Source organism: Dama dama, chromosome 19, assembly GCF_033118175.1.
Source record: "Dama dama isolate Ldn47 chromosome 19, ASM3311817v1, whole genome shotgun sequence".
Taxonomy (NCBI): domain Eukaryota; kingdom Metazoa; phylum Chordata; class Mammalia; order Artiodactyla; family Cervidae; genus Dama; species Dama dama.
The window spans coordinates 68,639,354-68,663,027 of NC_083699.1; the positions used below are offsets into that span (position 1 = coordinate 68,639,354).

General features: G+C 38.7%; 1 protein-coding gene across 6 annotated transcripts in view; it reads right to left on the reverse strand.

Annotated features, from left to right (window-relative positions):
• The window catches only part of DYRK1A (dual specificity tyrosine phosphorylation regulated kinase 1A), a 142,154-nt gene that overhangs the window by 20,413 nt on the left and 98,067 nt on the right, over positions 1 to 23,674 (reverse strand). For 5 of the 6 annotated variants that reach the window (XM_061167325.1, XM_061167323.1, XM_061167320.1 and 2 more), the window contains 7 exons: positions 22,982 to 23,178; positions 18,001 to 18,120; positions 15,838 to 16,026; positions 12,419 to 12,566; positions 8,381 to 8,667; positions 5,685 to 5,831; positions 3,821 to 3,961 (listed from right to left, as the gene is read on the reverse strand). In XM_061167325.1, the coding sequence (XP_061023308.1) occupies positions 3,821 to 3,961; positions 5,685 to 5,831; positions 8,381 to 8,667; positions 12,419 to 12,566; positions 15,838 to 16,026; positions 18,001 to 18,120; positions 22,982 to 23,101 (1,152 nt within the window). In that variant the 5' untranslated portion in view covers positions 23,102 to 23,178. The remainder of the gene's footprint in view (positions 1 to 3,820; positions 3,962 to 5,684; positions 5,832 to 8,380; positions 8,668 to 12,418; positions 12,567 to 15,837; positions 16,027 to 18,000; positions 18,121 to 22,981; positions 23,179 to 23,674) is intronic. The other variant, XM_061167321.1, reaches the window with a different exon arrangement.

Below are 23,674 nucleotides of genomic sequence, written 5' to 3' on the forward strand. Positions count from 1 at the left end.
TAAATGCACCCCAATGTTCACTGCAGACCTATTTATTTATAATAGCCAAGACATGGAAGCAACCTGAGTGTCCATAGACAGATGACTAGATAAAGAAGATGTGGTGGTGTTATTTCACAACACATACAGTGAAATATTACTCAGTGATATAAAAGAATGAAATAATGCCGTTTGCAGCAACATGGATGGACCTAGAGATGATCATATTGAGTGAAATTATTTCAAATAGATTACTCATAAGTGAAATCTAAAAAAGATACAAATGAATTTATTTTCAAAACAGAAACAGACCCAGAAAACAAATTTATGGTTAGCAAAGGGGAAGGGGATGTGGGAGGGCTAAATTAGGAATAAGAGACACACAGCACTAAATACACAACAGAGAGCCAACGAGGCCCTGCTGAGCAGCACCTGGCATGCTGCACTCAGCCCTGTGGCAGCCTGCAGGGAGAAAGCCTGTGTGTGTGTGTGTGTGTTGACTGCGTCGCCGTGCCGCACCCCTGGGCCCTGAGCCTGTGTGTGTGTGTGTGTGTGTGTGTGTGCGTGTGTGACTGCGTCGCTGTGCTGCACCCCTGGTGTGTTTGTGTGTGTGTGACTGCGTCGCTATGCTGCACCCCTGGTGTGTGTGTGTGTGTGTGTGTGTGTGTGTGACTGCGTCGCTGTGCTGCACCCCTGGTGTGTGTGTGTGTGTGTGTGTGTGTGTGTGTGTGTGTGTGTGTGTGTGTGTGTGTGTGTGTGTGTGTGACTGCGTCGACGTGCCGCACCCCCTGGCACTGACACAGCACTCTGTGTGTGTGTGTGTGTGTGTGTGTGTGTATGTGTGTGTGTGTGTGTGTGTGTCTCTGCGTCGACGTGCCGCACCCCCTGGCACTGACACAGCACTGTGGAGCAACCACAGCAGCTCATCCAAAGCGTTTAGAGGAGAGCATCTTCACAAACCTGAGGGAGGTAAAGATTTCTGAGAATTAAGAAAACACTGTTCATAAAAAAATTAAGTTTTTGTTTATTAAAAACGGCTACTAAGAAAAGAAGCAGACAGGCCAGAGTCTGGGGATAAATACTGGCACACGGGTGACAGAGGACTGACGTTCACTATATTAAAAACTTCTACAGCCCAATAATCAAACATCCCGATAACAAATGGGCAAAAGACTAGCAAGATGGTCACCAAAGAAGATACGCGGATGGCTACTGAGCACATGAAAAGCCGGCCAGGCCAACATTCTCAATCAGGAAGAAGTCAAATGAAAACCACTACATACCCATTAGAATGGCTAAACGCACATGAAATGGCTAGGATGTCATGCAATTGGATCTCTCATAACCTTGTGGGAATACAAAATGACAGAACCTTGGGAAACTGGTATTTTCTTAAGAAAGAAAACACACAAGACACCCTATGATCTGGCAATTGTAAGTAGTGACCCCAGAAAAACGAAAACTTACGTGTACAGAAATTGATACAAAATGTTCCCAGTAGCCTTATTGCTAACAGTCCTAAACTAGAAGCAACCCAAACATCCAATGACCGGTAAATACAGATCAATTATGGTATTTCCATTCAACGAAGGACTGTGAAGCAATAAAATGGAGTGATTTCTGAGACACACTACGGACAAATCTCCAAAAATAATGTCTGTTACGTGAAAGAAACAAAGTAATAAATACTTCAGGATTCCGCTTATATGAATTCTGCCTATGAACAGTCAAAACTAACCTAGGATGACAGAAATCAGAAACTGAGAGTGGATGACAGAGGTGATGGGAGTAGTCTACATCATGTTTTAGGCAGTGGATATACTGTTGTAAATAAAAATTAAAACACAACAGTGAAAACTTAAAATACCCATCTTGTACATAAATTATACTTCAACAAAAAAGTATCATTTATAATCTTAAATCTTCACCCTCTCCCACCAAAGGAAAAAAAAATAGCCAGTAGGTATGGATCTCATTACTAGGAAGCCAAAATGGGCTCTTGAAACAAAATGAGAACTTAAAAGTAAAAATAAACTCACTAAGGAAATAACCTCAGGAAGTACACCCAAAGATAGTACATGCACATCTCTTCATATTCATGGTTAAAATCCCTAGTGTATCTTCATAATGTAACCATTTGGTTACAGATTTGATTTTTTTGTTGTTGCTGGAAATTTATTTCTGTTTAAAAAGGAGTAATTATTTTACATTTAAAAAAATTAAGTTTCTTAAGTCAGTCGCTTAACTGTAGCTTGGGAAAATCTCATGAAATCTACAGTTAATTAATGTATATTAAACATAGGTCAAGATACTTTCAATTTTAAGGGAAAAAATAATCTACTTCTGAGTGAAATGCTCCCCTCAAATAATTTAAAATAATAATAATTATAGTTCAATTTTGGGAAAATGATAGGTTACAGTCCATTGTGACTTAACTGTGGTTTTATAAGGCAGTGATTGAGGAAATGAATAAATGTTTCATTTACATAAAGAAAAAAAATTTTAGAAGAAAAAAAGACTTCCAACTGGAAAAAGTAGTAGTAGTATGTATCAGAGAGAAAGAAAAATGTAAAGCAGGCATCATATACTCCATGCTAATTAAAAATGAACTGTAAGAGCTACTCTGAATGCTGGTGAAGCTAAGGAGGACTCCCCTGGGAAGAGGGGCCATGGCTGATGGAGGCACGTGGACAGAGGCGGAAGGACCCAGGATGTCTGCTTGGTATTTTCCATCCCTTCCTGTGGGGAGCAGGCGTAACTGAGCTGCTGGGTATTGCGCTGCCTCAAACGTTAGAGAACAAGGCAGAATGCAGCAAGTTACAAATCAGTTGTGAAAGATACCGTTTTACATATATATATATTCTTATTAAAAACCACTTGATATCAGAAGTTAAGGCTCCAGAGCTGAAGGTGAATTTACAGCAAATAAGCATCACCTTCAGTTCACTGGAAATGACACCTGGTGGCAGTGTCGCTAAAACTCAAGGGCAAAATAAAAACTGTAGCAAAAATAAAATTTCTTACGTGTTAAAATGCAGAACTACAATCATAAAGTGTCTGGTGTGTGTATTACAATCATATATTTATACAGTATATTCATCTAATACTAGAAACAAACTAGGTGACAAAACATATGATTATTTTCAGATATATAAAACAAAGATGTAAATCAAGATGCAAAATTGTCACCATTTATTCTACTAAACTGACATGGTTTATTTTAGATGCCTGAAAAGTTCTCAGATAGGAGAAAATTACTAAAACATATCCAACACATTAAAACCCTCACTTTGAAAGATTCTGGAGATGTGAAATCCCCATTATCCAAGCTAAGAAACTGAAATCTACCAAAGGACCATCCAGTCAGTTCAGATTCTTGTCACAAACTGCTTAAGTCAGAAATCCTTTACTCTCATCTGAACTACAAAAAAAGGCCATTCACTGCAGTTATGACTTCTACTGTTCCCAGCTGCAACATTCTTAACTGCGATTTCAATGTATACCCAAACCAGGAGAAATCAGGAGAAAGGTCAAACTGACTGACTCTACTGTGGAAACAAGGCATGGTGATTTGATCAGCAGTCTCAAAAGGCAGGCAGACAGTTTCAAAATGAAGACTCAAAGAGACTACTGAGCATTAACCAAACATTGTTCAGGTCATACAGATAGCTCAGGTCAAGCTAAAACCAGCTTGTGAAGAAAATCTATACCCAAGTCATCAACAGAACTACTGTTAACAGCCGACTTCAGTAACACTGATTTCAAATAAATTAAAAAATGTGTTATAAAAGACAATCAGTGAAAGTAACAAAGGCTCAAAAATATTATTTCCCTATTTTACCCGTTTTCCGTCTTTGGTCTTCTTTAAGTTCCAAGTGCCATCTGGCAACTTCTCAAAGAACTTTCTTGCTTTTGGTGCTTGGTCAAGAATATGAGCAGGCGGAATACCCAGAACTTCCACTATTTTATTCATCTGATCTACCTGTATTAAAAACAAAAACAAAAAAACCTATAATTTCTACTGTAAAACATCCTACATCTGGCTCATCCATTCACAAATGATAAAGAGAGTTTCTCCTGTGTGTCAGGCACTCTTGTGGGCAGTAAATACACATTAATGAACAAAAGAGATAACGCCCCTACCTCCCCAAGTCCCACATTCCACAGAGGGGAGGGCAGATGATTCAGCAAACACATACATATATCTATGGGATGGCAGGTGATCATGGATATAACGGAAAATAAGGAATGATTGGATGGGATTGCAAAGTTAAAATTTGGGGAGAATGGGAAAAAAAAAAAATGAAAGGCTTAATAAAGTGTGGACCCAATAAAAAAGTATCTTTTAATGTGCAAATTTATTCACTCAAAAACCCGAATGTCTACTATATGCTAGAAACCATGTCCACTGGAACAAAGACAAAAATCTTTGCCAGAAGTTTATGTTACAGAGGAAGAGATCATCAAGGAACACACACATAATCAGATCTATCGGCTACTAAGAACAGGGAGAAAATTAAAAGGACGTGATAGCGAGGGGGGCACTGCAACTTAAAACAGGGTGTCGTGAAAGGCTTCACAAGCAGGTGACAGGAGAGAAAAGCGAGGGCCAGAGTAAAAGCCCCCAGGCACGAACGTGTGGGCCCTCTGGCCTCCAAGGGACCTGAGAGGGGGCTGTGTGCTGGGGGGACCGGGCAGGGAGATGGACAGAGGGACAGGCGGAGAGAGGTCGGGAGGCAGAGAGAGGGAGGGGCTTCCCAGCTACTCAAAGGGTTCTGGTTTCACCATGCGTGAGACGGCAGCCACTGAAGATTCACAGGTGATCTTAATGGTGCTTAAGTCCATGAAAAAGGTACTATTACCTTTATATTATTTATTATTCAAAGAAACACACTACAGCAATTACTGCCAAAGAACAGCTCACTGGCGAGAGTGAAATGAGCTAGCAGGAAGGAGGAAGGGACAGGTTTCTGACACTACTTGACTGACGTGTCATGAAATTTCATTAGCCTTTCTTTTCTCATGTATAAATGAATGGACTGATCATAATCTGCAATGGTTAATTTTTCTTTAAAAACAAAACAAACAAAAAACTCTACAAACAAACAGTTTTAAAGACAATGAAAGCAGTTCCTCCAACTGTACAGAGCTTAGACCCCCCTCTCCCTTGCCCTCACCTTCCCACCACTGCCTCTGACCTCCAAAGATCTTCTAAGAACACAGACCGAACACCTGTTGACTACAAGAATTACACTTTGTCTGCAGCTCCAAAATTCTGGAGTCCTAATTTACCCTAAATTATTCAGATCAAATGTATCTATCAATCCCACTGGTCATCATTTATTAATACTTTAATTCCACATCATACTCTCAAAATTTACAGTGTTTTTAGGATCGTTCCTCATTTCATCACTATCATCTTTTTCTGTTATTATACTTAAAATCTGTAAAATTTATACCAAAAGACTTAACATTTTCTAATGTAATTTACTATTCCCCTTCACTGGTAGATTTAAAGATCTCACTTCCCATCTCATAATTCTAAACTCACCATTATATAATTGAAATAATTTTAAATGGATAAAGAAAGTTTAAAACTGACCATACACTTGAATGATTTAGGTTGATAAACAGACCATTTTCCTAAAACCAGCTTCCAGGTCACACTGTCAGAGACTGAGAACAGAGAGAAACCACATACGCACCTCATTGGCTCCACTGAAGAGAGGCTCTCCAGTGTGCATTTCCACCAATATACACCCGAGCGACCACATGTCAATCGCAAGGTCATAAGGCATTCCCAGCAGCACCTCTGGAGACCGATAAAAGCGACTCTGAATGTACTGGTATATCTGAAATAGATTTCAGGAACAGTTTAATTGGAGTCAACACTGTATAAAGAACACAAGTCTAACATGAACAGAAAAAAAAATAACTGGGTTATCAGTAATGTTTACTGATTTCAACATTAGACTATGAATATTGTTTTAAAGAACTAAATGTTTCAAGGGAGTGGCAACTCTGACTTAGAAATGCATAATATGCATATATAAAAAATTCAAGCCCTTTATTTAGTTCAGTCCTAACTGGTACTCAAGATATATCCTAAAACAATAATGCCTTATTAGAAGAAAATATGATTGTGAACAGTTTATTTCCCTGCTAACTACTCTTTGCTGCTGTGGCTACCACTAATTTAACAGCTAAATTATATTTAAATTAACTTAAAGAATGAAATTTCTTCAGGTTAATTCGAAGTGTTAAGAGTCAAACTCAGCACAATGTAATTGAAAATTCAGACATCTGTACTGTACTAGTCTCACAGATAAATCTAGAAACACAGCCATGCAAATCGTTGCAAATGCAAAGATTCAATTGGGGGTCATTTCTGACTAATCACTTCTTTACCCTGTCAGCCTCCATCCATCCTAAGACTTCCTAGAAAAAGAAAATCTTGAAATGGATTATTTGCAATGGAATAATCTGAGAATGTCTTCAGAGATCAATTCATCTTCACTTGGCCACTTAAAATTTGTATCCATAAATATCACGAAAGCAAAGATAGCTTTATTTTAAAAGGGAGAAAACCAAACAACACCCTGCCAACTTAAACTGGGCATCCAGTGGCACCAAGATGCTTTCTCAGAAAGCTGCAGGGGCCCGCCCCAAACTCCAGCTGAACCTCTGAGAATCAGCTCAGGAACCCACAAGCAGGTCAACCCAACCTTAAGGCCTTCTCGAAGTGAAGAAAGTCTAACTGAAAGGGACCAGGAAGAAGAATTACACTACCGAGTTTTTAGAAGCCAAGAGCACACTGAAGCCCCAAGACAAGCTACTAATGAGACTCGTGTTTCCCAGCTTATGAAAGAATTCTGTCACCTACCTACCCAGTCAGTGATCTGCAGAGCAGTAGTGGGGTATCTGCAAGGCTGTACCCTGCTACCTTCTGACACTGAGCCAGCAGACCTGGAGGAAGGCCGCTGCAAGTCTATTTTGGAAATGAGTTCCCATGGGATTCTGACACATTTACATATCGCGTTGGCCAAAAATTTCGCTCGGGTTTTTCCAAGCAATGGAAAAACCTGAATGAACTTTTGGCCAACCCAATGATTAAAAAGTCACTGAGCTAAAGGTGTAGTGGTCTCCATCTGGCAGGAGAGAGATAGTAATGCTTGATATTAGCATTACTAATACACAGAGTATATACATTACACAGAGTATACAACTTGGTTCAAATAGGAAAAAATTTTGCAAGTCTTACAATCTATTCAAATGACTCAATGTAGGCACATATTTTCCATTTATAATATACTCTATCCCTTATTAACAACTACGAGCATCTCTTGATTTTCAGAGGCACTGAAACTGCAAACTTTGCTTCCTATTCCTTCCATTTAAAAAAATTATTTCAATACAGCATTGCTACCATAATTTGCAGGAAGTAACAAAAGGACAATCCTGTTAACTGGTGATAAACCTTTATGATTAAATTAACCTAGTTTATTTAAAAGCTAGAATAAAGTTGGACAAGACTGAAAATTTCACTAATTTGGAAAAACAAGAAATGAAAACCCAATATGAAACACTAATATCTGAAAGTCAGTTATGTTTTTACCTTAAAAAAAAAAAAGAAATGCAAGTTCAATACCTACAAGTAAACAAACATTTTATATAAAGTATTATCAAATAGTGATACTTATTGGTTTCAAAAAGAGAACAACCTATAACTTTTGTTTTATATGCAAAACAGAGTAGTTTTCATAATGCTAGAAAGAATAGAAGGAAAAATTTGCTTTCCTATATCAACTAAACCTAAATCTACTTATTGCTATGGACATGTTTGCTTTTAGCACTCAAAAACATGTTTGTTTAGCACAAACTAATATGTCCATTGGGCTTCCCTCGTAGCTCAGTTGGTAAAGAATCTGCCTGCAATGCAGGAGACCCAGGTTCGATCCCTGGGTCGGGAAGATCCCCTGGAGAAGAAGATCCCATTCTAGTATTCTTGCCTAGAGAATCCCATGGACAGAGGAGCCTAGCGGGCTACAGTCCATGGTGTCACAAGAGTCAGACACAACTTAGCAACTAAACCAAACCAATATGTCCATTAGCTTGGACACACGTCATAATTTATATCCATCCTGTTTTCTCTCTTTTAGCACACACATAATTTAACATAAACTTTGAAGAACAAATACCTTCTAATTCAAAGTATTACTATCAATGTTTGCATTTAAAAGGTATTACCCAAAACAGGTATCAACACAGGTAATTCAAGATTTTAAAGATAACAACCCTGTAATTACCTTCAAATTGTATACAGATTAGTAAGATTTCAGTATCTACTTACACTGTTTTACCAAATTCTAATTTTAAACCACAAGTTCTGCAATATACTTACCCTCTGCCCCAACTGACAAGAACTGCCAAAGTCAACAATCTTGATTGCACTGCGTTTAGGGTTACAAAGAAGGATATTCTCAGGTTTTAGGTCACAGTGAATGATACTAAGTTCTGGAGTCGCAAGGAAAAGCAGTGCAGTGCACATCTGTTGTGCAAACTTTCGTGTTAGGTTCAGGGAGACACCTCGAAAATTGGTGTTCCTCAACAAGTCGTAGAGGTTGTAGGACAGCATTTCAAAAACTAAACAGAGATGGTTTCGAAACATAAAGTGGCGTTTTAAATGCACTGAAAGAGAAAAACAAAATTTCCTTTTAAATTATACATACCAAAAAAAAATAAATGAGAATAACACATACGTGAACTCTACAATACTCTAAAAATGCCAATGTCAAATGCAGAGTTTATCAAATTAAAATTGGGAGATGAGCATTCTGCAGTAAGCAGCACATTCTGTCAGCAGTTAAGAATGTCGAAACTGGCCATCTGCTGAATCAATGTACTGTCCAGTGTCCGCCAGTAAGCAGTGTAACGTAAGAAGTCCCACCAGAAGGCCCAAGTCAGGTCTGAAAACACAAGCAGCAAGCTGACACACTGTGAATAATGATTTTATCCTCACATGTAGGAGAAAACACTGCTGACTTCCAGAGAGCCCTATACCTCATGGCTTCATCTAAGCTCCACCCACTGGGATGTCCAGCCTGTGGCAACGCTGTTCGTAGCAGCCCTCTCTGGGAAGGCTTTGATATATATACACAATCTGCTCTGCTAAGCCTTAGATCTCACCAATAATTTTCTAAAACAATTGTCAAAGGAAGACTTTTTTTTCTTTTAGGCAAATACAGCAAAGGCTTTGAAATCATGTTGTAAGGTACTAAGAGTTCATAATCAGTATATTTGATTATGTTCATCAAACTGGTACATAGGATTCTTATTCAAGATTGAAGCTTTGGGGAAATTTCAAAATAAAGCTCCATCACAAGAAATTATGAGTAGGCTTATGAATGGGGAAAGAGTATAGAATACATACTTGGTGTCACTACTGACCTTCTTAAAAGGCTTAACAGTCAATAAACCACTTTGAAAAGTTGTGCTGTTAAGTGTTAATGCTAATTTCACACCAGAGGAAGTCACTGCCCTTCTCAATGACAGCTCTCACATATACCAAACTGAGCACCTGTAACTCAACGGAAATGACAGAAAACCACCATCTGTCAAGGCTACCTCCATTTTGGCCTTTTGCTATAATTTAGATAGACATTTCTCTACAGATCCATCTGGAACAACTATGGCATTACTCAGTGTCTGGTCCCTGAGCACAGGCATACACTGCTGTCCTGGTGGTAGACCTGAACTTCCTCCCTGGAAGCTCGCCATTCTTGTTTTTAGATCATTCCAGACACAAATGATGGAAAGTCGGGGTAAGTAACATAATACAACTACTATCACAGCTCTATAGGAGTCCACAGTACAACTCAACTCTCAGCAACAGTTATAGAAGAATGTCTAATATCTGCTCTTAATCACCAAGCTCATAGGTTTAAAATGAAGAACACAGCTCCATGTGACAGAAGATACCCCAGAGACATGGTCCAAGTAACAGTTTTGATCTAATTAAGCAGCAGCCACTAGAGGAGTGCAAAAGGTAACTGATGTCAGAATTCAAATGTGACTATGAAAATCCCTCTAAGAAGCTGTGATCAGAATGTTCTTCTGATGGAAGATCAATCCACTCAAGCCCACTGATTCATCATTCACTTACTGAGCATCTATAAAAGTGCTGAGCACTAAAGACACTGTCAAAGCTCAGACACAAATATGGATGTTCCGTTTTTTAAACTGAGCTTTAAAATGGAGGGAAAATGGAGGGTTGGCAAGACCCTAAACTGAATGCTTTTTTAACTAGACCATGGCAGGTACCAAATAATCCAGATAAGAAATTATGCTATGCGGTAAAAAAGTAGATTTTTTTTTTTTAAAGTTCAAAGACTTAAGACTGTAAAACTCAGAGTAAATTGATCAAATCATTTCAAAATTAAAGTTATTTACACCATAAAAGAGCAATGCAACTTCCAGCCACCTTAAATTTCATGTATTAACTCTACTGACAGGGCTGTGTCTAAAGTTCTCTGTGCTTTTTTCAGTACAGAACCTCAGTTTCTTGAGACACTGTACGTGAGTTCGTCATCTTCCTAAATAAGAACCTAAAAAAAAAACTCATCCAAGAGTATCTGTAATGATTCCTGCAATCACTAAAGTCAGTTTATTAAAAACAAAAATAATAATTATTATAAGTTAACCAAGTAGCTAACATTCTGTGTTTTCTTTCAATAAAGCAGAAATACATAATTACAGTGATGCTATCAACATTTTCTCTACTATTTAAGCAAAACTTCAAAATAAAACACACAAGAGTGAGGAAGAAGAGGGGAGGTATGTTCAAAGACTCTAAGTCAAGCATCCTTAGAATATCCTTCCTAGCCTCCTAAGGCCCTTGAATGGAGAAGTGCCCACCTCACACTAAGTTCACTGAGAGTGAACAGCAAACACGCAATGAGTGTGAAAAGAAAGGATCTTAAACACAAATGTTATTACTATGGGTTATATCAGATATCTACAAAGACAGTAAGAAAAAAACAGTATAAGCTCATTTTATTATATCAATGGGGAGTGAAGGGTGTTCCATAAACGAAATCTATCTGAACCATACACCTTTAAACATCAATTTCTTGTTTCTGTTTCTATTATTTTGGGAGGACCAAGAAACATAACACTCTCTCTTCATTTCTTAAACAGGACTTTGCTAATAAAACTTAACCTCGTGCTTATCAGGTAAAGCTACCATTTCTGACGTGAGTTGCTAATATACATCTATTTTTTTTAACAGTCTATAATTAATTGGTCCTAAAGTCTTTATTCATTGTTGCTGTAGCTGAAGCTAAAATGCTTTGGTCAACTGATATGAAGGGCCGACTCACTGGAAAACACCATGATGCTGGGAAAGACTGAAGGTAAAAGGAGAAGGAGGTGGAAGAAAATGACCAACTCAAAGGACACGAAATTGAGCAATCTCTGTGAGATAGTGGAGGACAGAGGAGCCTGGTGTGCTACAGTCCATGAGGTCACAAAGAGTCAGACAGGACTTAGTGACTGAACAACAGCAAAAGTCTCTATCTTAAAACTAATAGCATCTTGTTTTCACAGTTGGCAGCAATCTGATTTTTAGTGGCACATAAACTAATAGTGTGGTGTCTGACGATCAATGGTCTTGCTTTGATTAAAAACAGTATTCAAGAATGTATAATTAGAAGATGTTTTGCCCATATATCGATTGGCCCTAGACTTCACTAGTTTCATAATTCTTCTGGCTCCTCTTTCTGTACTCAAAAGAAACAAGACAGGATAAGGAAACAGACATAAGCTCTGGAGTTAGATCAAAGCAGATTAAGATTCTCACTCCAAGAACCCTGAAACCTTGGGTATGTTACTCTTTGTACAAACAACCTGTAATATAAGGATTCTACTATTAATTCCTTCTGTAAAGGACTGCTATGGCTACACACAATGGAAGAAAAGCATAAGGAACACAGTAGGAGTTCAAGAAATGTGGGCTACTATTTCTCAAGAAGAGCCTGACATCTTGGCTCAGACATTCCAAAAATGCTTCTGTAACCATTAACAACATAATCGCTCACTTCTAATTTCTGAACTGTACTAGAATGATTAGAGTTAACAGAAAGAGAACTCTCTAGATAAACAAGCATCATTAGAGCAAACAAATGATACGTGCAAGTTGGAAAACAAAAGATGCGACTCTCATTTGTTTTTACACTACATATACCTGGAATGCACATTCCCAAAGATTTAAAATATTACTGGTAGATTAAGTAACATATATAAATTGATGCCCTCCCAACCGAAACAGCTGAATTTTTTATTCAATCACTTTAAGATAAAATTAACATATTTTTCATACAAGAATAATCACTAGCTCAAACCGTCTGGGTTAGGGCACACTATGCCTGGTTTGCCTGTTTACCTATGTAGTATTTCATTTCAGTGTCATGTTTGTTCATGAGCTCAAGAAGTCGCACTTCTATCTGGGCTTGATTCAGAAAAGCCTTCTTGTTCTTTATTATTTTAATGGCAACCCATTCCTGTTCCACACGATCATATGCCTTTACAACCTAAAAAAGAAAAAAAATAAATATTTCATCAATGAACAAATTAATAACAAGTTACAGTTCACCTTAATTGTACATTTATCTAACTCTTTCTCTGACCTAACTGACTAAGAGAGATCCTACTCATTTCCAATCAGTAGCATCTATTTACTACTTTGTTACTTTAAATCAATTTTTCAAATGGGTTTCTTTCACATCCTTACAGTATTTTTAAACATCCACAAAACAGACGACTTTCTTAAAATTAGACAATTTTCCTCCTTCAGAAGTAAATTATGAATCCTGACATGTACTTTGGTTTTTTTTTTTTAAGTTCTCACTAAATAGCATCGTTAAAACAATTCTTCTATTCTTTTAATTAAAAAAAAAAAAAAAAAAACAGCTGGTTTAAATTCCAAGCATATGTGTGATACTTAAAAGGTTTTAAGTTATCTGAAAAATGTAGATAACTTTCTAAATTTAAATTATATTCTCATAGATAAAAACTTAAGACATATACCAGAAGAATTAGTTTATGCTTAAGAAAAGTGATAAACAAATTACCAGGAAATAAGTTTAAAATGCTGTAATTAGGGGATTTTGAGTTTTAAAATGAGAATGAATGCTAAGGAAGCAGAACAGTCATGTGCAAATCACTATGCACACCTCTAGTTTAAAATTTTACTCATTTAAAAAACAAATTTTTGTGTAAAACAAATTTACACATAAATTAGAAAATACATAGTTTAAAAACTGTATTTCTGCAAAAAGTTAATCTTATGTGTCTTTTAAATCAGAGGGACCCATGGAAACCTCTGACTGAGTGGGTCTGATATTCTTCTGTTTCACTGACCATGGAGACTGTCCCAGGGGCTGCAGTCCACTGCCCAGATCCTAATGGTCTCCAGGACAAAGGCCACTAACAGGGGCCCAGCTATTCACTGACTTAGCAAATAGTTAACCGGCTCAGTGCTAAAGCAATGCTTCCAACCCCGAATGACACATTCAGTAGACTGTTTTCAAAAATACCAATGCTCAGAATCCAGTCACAGAGAGTCTGGTTTAGTTGTTTGGAGAACAGACACTGTCCTCTCTCCCTACCCCACCCCCTTGACCCCTGAAGTGCTCTGAAGACTTCAACGTGTCGTCAACCAAGACTGACAACTACTGCCTTAAGAAACGTAGGAGCCACTTCTTTGATGAGGCTCTGGTAGAGAATTTAGTCTGACCCAGACAATATGGCAAGCGACATGTCCTGACCCTGAACATATTCCAGCCTAGGAGAAAGGTATCAATCAGTCTGATCTGGTAGACTGGTTTGGATGTCAAAGAAGGCTATGTCGTCACAGGTTTGCTGTGCTCATTTGCTCTTAGGAAGCAAGAGTATGGGAAAATCAAAGTCAGGGGGAGGGGGGAGTCCATGGTGAGCTCAAAGATTGAGTATGGAGGGAAACTCGGCTGAGAACAGGCAGCACGGCCAGCTTTCACGGTGTACACCGCAGAAGTCAGAGCAGCGTCCTGCAGAGAGGACTGCCTGAACACGGGGTAATTCTGAAGGTGGAGAGGACACACTCCACCTAGGGTGTTCACAGCCTTACTTAAAAGGCAGGCCTCAGAAATGCCTGTCATTAAATGGCTTGGGTAGAGAAAGCAGAAGTTGCTTCTGCCACAGTGTGAAAAGTGAAAGAAATGGTGTCCCTGGTGGCTCAGATGGTAAAGAATACACCTGCCAATGCAGGAGACCCAGGTTTGATCCCTGGGTCGGAAAGAAGGGAGAAGTCGGGAACTCTGGAGAAGGGAATGGCTACCCACTGCAGTATTCGTGCCTGGAGAATCCCATGGACAGAGGAGCCTGGTGGGCTATATATAGTCCATGGGGTCGCAATACTTTTATAAAGAGGGACTCCCCAGACACTGAGAATCTTGACTCAGGAGAAGAGGTTACTCATCAAGAGGAAAGGCCCCAAACTACGTCTAATTACATAAAGTCTCTGGAATCATGGAAAATGACAGACGTGGTGGACACACAACACTGGGGCCTGGAAGAGCCACACCAGAATCACAAGGTCTTCTAAGAACCTCATTCCTATTTCCCTGTAGGTCTAAGCTTGATCTGTCTTGGCCCAGAACTGTGGCTGCTAATATCCGATAGTATACTTTTTGCCCTAAGCATAATTAGACTAACACATGCTGAATTTTTCCTCACTGGTTGAAAAGAGCCATGTTTTTGCTTTCCTGCAGGGCAGGAATAGATAAGTAAGAGTATGCAGGTTCCACAGTTTAAAAAAAAAAACAAAAACAATCTCCAAAACCCCAAAAAGTCACCAAAAAAGTAAAAGTAATTATTTGGATCGCAAATTAGTAACTGACTCACTGCACAAAAGCTAAAAGGTAAAGGAGACTGGGATTAACAAGAAATCATACCTCAAACCAAACAGCTCTATGACTTGACATGGGATGAGATAAGATACGGAGACTTACAGGTGGAAACAGCTGGGAGACTCACAGCCAGAGAAAAGCTTTTTAAGAGGGCAAGGAGGAAGGTCTGGCAGCTCTGATTCTGGGCACAGGTCATACAAGAGGCTAACACAGTTAGGGTCTGTGCTTCGTCCTGGGCAAGTGAGAGACGAGAGCCACAGGCAGAGAGAAGAGGCCATAACGAAAAGAAACATTAGGCCCACTGGAGTGCCTCCCTCGCTCTTCCGGGTGAAAGCTACCTGAAGAATCCCACCCACTGGAATGATGCCCGTCACAGTACTAGCAAGGCTGATGCCGTGAGGACTTAACAGGAGACCCTCTGTCCACTCAGAGAGGCCTGATGGTGCTGGAGGAGGTGCTGAGGACAGGCTCGGGGCCCAGACCTGGGAGTCCAAGTCTCCAAGGTGAAGGGACACCTGCTGAGGCAGCTGAAAATAGTCATTTCCCCCTTTGGAGGAGGAGTGTCAGGCAGGAAGGTAATTATCTCCAGCATACACCATGAAGAACCATCCAGAGGCTAAAAGCCCAATGAAAGAGGCAATACTACCTGTTAGTGATTCAAATCAATCATTTAGTAAAATAACTACTTGGTAGCTATAGTAACTTTGTGAAACAAAACAAAAAAAAGTATAATGGAGTTTTTATAGCTGATGCAACTGATAAAGTTTTACTAACTTTAGAGAATAACCCAAATACTTACATATCTGTTCTTTGTATCTATTTATAAATATTAGGAGTGTACTACTGAGAAAAGGCTATAATAACATGCCTCTGAGAAGTTCTCATTTATAAAATTCAGCAACTTTTGTTAGATTACCTGTCCAAAGGAACCTTTGCCTATTAAGGAGTCAATTTCGTAACGATCCATCCACTTTTCTCCGTTTTTTACAATATAATCATAGTTATCATCATCATAACCATCGTTGTAAACCTTCCTCTCCTTCTTATGACTAGAATCGTCTCCCTGGCCCTGTTGGTGTCTTCGCTTCTTTTTTGCATAGTAAACCTGAAATGAGAAAATGTAGTGTTAACTGTGCAATTAAAAATTATGAGGCATGGAGTGGCACCATAAATATACATATATATCAAGGGTACATATGAGACAAATCTGCCATCAGTAAGAAATTGAAGAATTTTTATTCTATATAACCAAAAAAATGAAATAAATTTCTATAGTTGCTATTTGAATTACAGAATAACACTAATATACATCAAATGAAAAACATCTACAGAGAAATTCACTTTAGAATTATACTGTTCTTATGTTTTATAAATAAGAGATATTAAGTGAGTAGGCCAGAGTCTCCCATTCAAGAAAAGCAACAGGATCTGATTTACATTTATGTTTTAAACTAAGGTATAATTTACATAGTGAGCTGGTATAGATCATAAGAGTGTATAATATAAAGGACTTTGAGGAAATGTATATGCTGATGTAAACAACAAATGCTAAACAAAATAAAGAACAATTTCATCCTCCTAACATTCAAGTCCTCTTGCACCTCTTCTAGTCAATCCTAATTTTATATTTGATCCTAAAGCAAAAGATTTCAGAAATGAAAGTTGAAAGTTATATGAACTGATATTTTACTAATACAGAAAAGGCCCCTGAGACAGGCCCGGCTTTAAGCTTATAACAACAAATTAACGAAAACCAGTCAGCTCCCCTCCTCCCACACTAAAGGTCATAGAAGTTGTGGTTGGTCACAGATTGAGTTATTTTCCTTCTATCTGTTTTGCTTATAAAACAGATCTAAGACTAGTAAAAAAAAAATAATAGGTGGACTAGGCAATAGCTCTAGTAGTTGGTAATTAACGAGGCAATAGTTCAAGTAATTGGTAACTAACTTTGAGGAAATGACAAATTACACTGCATAAAGCAACATCAGAAAAACTAGTTTAAAAGGTAACAAAACAGTTAAAAACAAGCTTCAACAAAGCTATTCAACAGTATTAGTTTATCAGATTATTTTCAGATGACCAGAAACTAGTTTGAAACATCTTTTAGAACATATAAATTGTAAACAAAAATCCAACTTAGAAATGTTCCTCATTGAGTTCACTTCAATTTTATCTTGCCACATTGCCACAATAATACTGGCTTTAAACAGCACCAAACTGCTAAGAAATTCATACACACATAAGAACATCTTTTTAAATGTTTATCAAGCTGGTAGAAGATAAGTCTTTAATGTGGAAGTATGTAGGGACCCACTGGAAGACAAAAGAGAGCACAGGCATGACCACCCGTCTCCAGAAAAGCTCATTAACAATTCATTACACAGCTAGAGTTGATGTTAGGAGCAAATAACAACCAAGCCAAAGGGCTAAAACACCAGAAAAATAATTTCTGAAAGTGAAGAGTCAAGTTGGAAGAGGAGTAATTCACAGTGCTATGTTTTTTATCCTACTTAATCCCGCCAAAAAGGCTTTCAGGTATCTTACAATGAAAAGATACAGATAAAAAAGAACACACATTAAAAAGAAACTTTTAAACCACATAAATATAGATATTATCAGATAAATTAGGCCAAATGCCTGTTAACTGAGCATTAAACATATCTCAGAGCTTCCTGATATCTCTGGCAAAAGCAGAAACAGATACGTAAAAATTTAAGCTAAATTCTGGAACATTTTCATATTTTTACATTATCATTATCCCCTCCCTTTCCTCTGAGGTTTTGGAGAAGGGGTATTACAGAAATGACAACTCAGCATGTATTCAATATAACTTTGAAAAAGAAGGGAAGCTATCCAAAATTATCTTTTTACAGTTCTTGTTTATATAGCATCTTTCTTTTACATAATTATGATGCTTTTATCCATAAACCGCTAACTTACCAGTCTTCATAATAATCATCAATATGACAATCCTTGGGAATTAAAAGCAATTTTAGCATTTTAAACACACTACAAAATAACTCGTTTCCTCCACTCTATGGCAAGATAGACGCCGTTGTAACAAATCAATAGTTCTTACCTCATTAATATGCTTATAAGTTTTGATCAAGTCAACAGAAAGTTTTCTCAGGGGAGCAGTAGCTGGGTCACGGAAGGTTTGGGGCATCCGCCTCTGTAACATGACAATATCAGGCATCACCTTAAATAGACAGAGAAGACTAGCACTTTAACTATACTGCGCTGGTGTGAACCCCTTCTTCTGCAGCCTGCGCACACAGATTTAAAGCAAAACAGACATCCACATTACAATAGGGAGCATTCTCTCTTGGTCATCTCTTTCAACTGGAATCCAGTGAAGACAACCACTGGAACAAATAAATGAAATTAGCAGACAATATGCCCAGCTGTCAACCCTTCAATTTTGTTCCCCAAATTAAACGAAAGGATTACAGACACACCCCTGGTCCAGGAGACAAGCAAGAGGATGCCCAAGAGAGCTTCTCCACCGTACAATCAACCTAAGGAAAAATTTCTTCTGAATGGCTCCTCCAGCCTGACCTGGTTCACAACAGGCAGACAGACCCCGCGCTCTGCGCAGTGCCTGCCAGGAGCACAGCTGAAATCTGCTCTCGTGTCTTCAGGCTGACCGAGGAGCCCCACCCTCTGCCTTAACACATCCAACTCCCCCTCCACACGCCTTCTGCCCACCCTGCACGGCACCTGCCACCACCTGACATCATGATATGCGGGTACTGGGTTACTGTTTTAGATTTTTCTCCTTCTCTTTCCACTACTGGGAAAACGTCATATGGGGCAGATATATCTGTCCAGTGCTGTAATCCTGCTGCCTACAGCAGGAGTAGACATACTGTCTGAAACACAGTAGACATTTAATAAATGTGTGTTGCATAAACAAGAGAATCCATAATACCAATATCCCTATCTACAATTACACTAGCAGCTGACCACAAATAAGTTCCAGAGAACACCTTAAAGCTAATGAAACTTTCTTTTTAAAAATTCATTTCAACCACACTCCAACCCAAAGCTAACCCACGGTCTCTTTCATCATCCAATAAGCATTTTGAGTTCAACTGTGATCTTCCTGCTAGATGGGGGATGGAACAGGAAACACAAACACCCTCCAAACACAAACACAACACACTCAGGAATACTGCAACCAGCACACCAGTGGTCCCAGAGGGTGTGCTCACCCTACTTCTCTGCCTCGTCTCAAGCCTCAGCAAAGGGTTCCCAGAGGGTCTTCCGCAACGAACAGATCCTCCAAGGCAATTACAGACATCAAGGTAGCCTCAGTCACCACCACCAGTCACCCCGGGCTGCTGTCCAGCTCTCGTAACAGACACTAGCGAAACTACCAAGTCCTGGGACGGCCTCTCTCAAAGGCACCCTAGTCAGCCGGAGGGGTAGAGAGACACAAGACATCACGCAAAGGCCTCGGAGAAGTGTCTGCAGTCTTGGGAAAACAAACCCACAATAAGCAAACAGAGAGAAGAGGGTTGTCAGGACAGAACAGGAAAAAACCCCATCCCTGCGGTATGAAGAGATGGTGTGATGGTAGTGCTTACCTAGCTATACTTCCTCTCTTTTTTTTTCTATGAAAGAAGTGGAAATTTTGAGCCAGATTTGAGGATTACAACCTGGGAACAACAACTTAAGACACTAGAACTGTTCTGCCTCTGTAGCTTCTCTTAAACCATTATTAACATTAGTTTCCTCTGCATCTATACTCAAACCCTAAAAAGTTTTATGCACTCAGTATGTGAGTGTGTGCTATGGGCTTGTCATGTCACAAAACACTGCTCTCCTCTTCTCCAACTAGCCAAACTGCCAACAAGGCCAAACCAATTCGTTAATTCTAAATACCTTACTTTTATGTACTCTGGCCACAGAAGTTACTATTTCAGGGGCATCTGTATGTATAAACCAGATGAATTCCACCCACAAAAAACTGGCCTTTAGATACTAAGACTGCATTTCAGTGCTTCAGATGGTGCATTGTACAGAGCAGGCACTCAAAATAAATGGAAAAAACAAATTCATTTCTACAAACTAAACAACTCTTTCTTTGCTAGCTTTCATTATAATTTCATGTTAAGCAACTCTATCTTCTGTTTTTCACTATTGTGGTACAATAAGCACCAATCCAGAATTAGAAAATAACTTGTCCAAATACACATACAGTTTAAATCTATACTAAGACTCAAAAGCATCTGATGTTTTATCCGCTTCCACCTTCTCACAGTCACAAGGTCAGGAGAAGGTAACGTGGCCAGCTCCTTTCCTCCTTTCCACTGCTGGGCAAAAGCCTACTGTGTACAGAGGAGCCAGGAGCCCCCAGCCTCCACACCGCCCCAGTGTCCTCACTGAACAGGGAAGCTGTGAGCTCCCCTCCCGTGGCCACAGCTCTCTGGCTCTGGAGGCCCAAAGAAGCCTCATCCCAACGCTCCTGTCTGTGTGAAGACACAGATCACACTCTCTCACAGACACACACAAAGCAGGAGCTCAGACCTCCTGCGAGCTATGTTACAAGAGCTAAAACAATCTTCTTCCTTGAGAAGAGTCCACAGTGTTAAGTGCCAGGACTTCATTTAAAACTGATTTCCAGTTTTCTAGTTTAATAATACCTATTCCATCTATTTTATGTTTCCCTTGTATTTTCATATGTAGTGGAGAATGAGAAACACTATGTCCTGCCTTTTTTGCTATTTTGAGAGCTATTAATAAACCTGAATAACATATGTAAGACACATCCAGAATACACAGTTTAAGAACCATGAAAGGTACTCTGAAAACTGTAACAGCCCAGAGAGAGACAGAATTCTGAACATCAATCATACTTGTCTACATTTACTTTTACTACATTTATCTTTTCATTGAAACTGTGGTTAAACTTATATGAAACAAACTCACACAAGAAAGACTAATTACCAGAAACAAAACGTTATTTCCTTTCAACTTACTTGTACAATAAATCTTATTTAAAAAGCACCGATGGGATGATTAGTAAGAAACGTTGGAAATCAAGTAACAAAATCAAAGAACCTTAGAGCCAGAAAGTACTCTGGTGGGTCTAGTCTAAGGTCCCAATCTTACATTCAAGGAACCAAGAGAAGGTTCCAGGTGACCTGACTCAAGTCCCTCAACCAGCTCATGACAAGACCTGAAGTCCATGTCTGATGACCGGCAGACCACGCCATGTCAGTGCCTTTACACTTCAGTTACCAAATAAGCTTTTAATTTGACTGCCTTTTAGGTTCCAGGATTTCTGGAGTTTGGCAGAAGTATTTGGCTGAATATTATTACTTAAAAGATGGTCTTTTTCACATCATATGAATCTTCAAAAACATTTTACAGCTTAAAATGGAAATGCTAAGTAACTTATCTCTTACTGGAAAATAACCCTCAAGATGTTGGTTGTATCTAAAAATATGTACACTTTGCTAACTAAATTACCGACTACAATCATATAAACATAAACAAACAATAACTTTAAAGGACTGGATGTTTTCCCTAGCCCTCCACAGACGCCAAGTGTTAGAACTGAAAGCGAACCGCAGTGAGAGACAGCGAGCCTGGGCTGGGCCTAGGACTGCCTGCATGCAGTCCAGAGAAGGAGCCGATGGGCGTTCAGGCCCTTCAGCTGTCAAAGAGACGAAAACAGGACGCCTGCCTGATAGGCTGATTTTGGGCAAGCGGGAAAATGAATCCAAACGTACTTTGTTTCTTGAAAGTTCAGTGCGAACAAATGACTGCTATTACTACTTTTTGGGTGTCCAGAGAATATTCTTCTGGTACACACAACACTTTCCAGTTCTGACCAACTGCTCCAATTCTTAAACATACAACTCCTCAATTTATTGTATAAAACAAATTCTTACGTCCTGCCATAATTTACCTTACTATTTAACTGTGACTGTTATTATTCACATGCAATACCATTTTATAAATGTAAAGTCAGTTCAACTATGATCAAATCTTACTATAATATATACAAGGGGGTCCTCAAATAGATGGTACTTAGATGGATCTATTCTAAGGTCCCAATCTTACACTCAAGCAACAGAGAGGCGGGTCCCGGTGACCTGACTCGAGTCCCACAGCCAGATCACGAGTCAGGACCTGAAGTCCATGTCTCATGACCAGCAGGCCACACCATATCAATGCACGGTAGCCAACAGCTCATTAAAACGATGTATTATTGAATTAGAAAAAAACACATGTCCTCCAAAAATCCAGTATTTGAAGTACTTTGAAATTTTCTAAGTTGTTCATATTAATAGACCTAAACACTGACAAACCAAATTCCTAAGTACATAGAAAAACAGTCATTTTCAACACGCAGCACACACACAGTCTCAGTAGGGAAAGAGACTTTACCAGAACTATAGCTAGTTTAAAAAAAAATCTCCCCAAATCAAAAAATCAACATAGTGGATGCAGTTAGTTCAGGAAGATATTAAAAATACACACTTATACACACATGCATGTATGTATATACATCCAGAGATGTCAGCATTAATTCGATTTACACTATCTACCTTGTGTGAAATCACTGAATCTTTAAAATGAGAAGCATGGTTAATTTACATTTTTTTCTTTTTAATTTTAATGAGTTTCATATTTAATTCTATAAAAGTGTACTAAAGTAATTTCTAACAGTGTGAAGTCAGTGCTTTAATTTTGCTATAATGGAATCTGACTTGTTTTCCTATAACTTACATTTTTCTACCTAACTGCTTTCCCATAAAAACAGCTTTAAAGTTTTTTAATTTTAACTAATATTCTTTATTAGAAATAACTACCCCCCTCACTGCAGAATGAGAAAATGTGAATTAAAGTAAAATACATAGGATAAAAGAAAAAATCCAACAAACTTTCAAATGCACATTTCTTAACATCATCTCTTGTCAATCTGGAATCCCCCCGTCACATGCAAAACTGAAAAATATTAAGGCATTTTGCCTATTTACTATTCTACCATTTTGAGGAATAAATTACCATCCCAACAAATCATTAGGAATACATCGTGAACATACCTGGTTAGTTAGAGGTTGCTGAATCTGGTCAGAATAAGATAAGGCAGAAACCTGTTGGTCACTTATGTTTGGCTGGCGACGGTCACTGTACTGATGTGAATGGGGCATCTGTCCAGCCATCTGAAGGCCAGCAGCATGGAATGAAAATGACGGTGCAAGCCGAACAGATGAAGGTTTGCATGCTGAAGTCTCTCCTCCTATGAGAAGATAAGAAGTGTGGTTTAAAGGATGCATTCATCTCCTGACATTTCTATCTTCTGACCTATCTGATAACTCTTTAAATAAAAGTCCTTCAAACTGCAAACAAGGATTTGATACTCAACCTAACTGCTGTAACAATAAATGGTACAAAACATAACACAGGTTAAAAAGAGTATATATAAGGCTGTTTTAAGAGAAAACCTTAAGCAGATCTTTTTGTAAACTAGTAGAAATAACCTTTAATGCTTACTTTTACATATTAGATCTTTATCAGTTAAGAACCATAAATTGCAAAAGTAATCCTACAAAGGGCCTGACCAATAGGTCAGCTCTTTAGAAATCAATTCAAAGGAACACTGCTGAGAGTCTGCTCTGCACCTGCCAGGTGTGTGGCCATCAATAACCAACACTCCCCCAAACCAGGTGGAAAACATGTCCTAGTGGTGCTCACCACTGACACGGGTAATTAAAAGTTGAGTACACAACTCATGG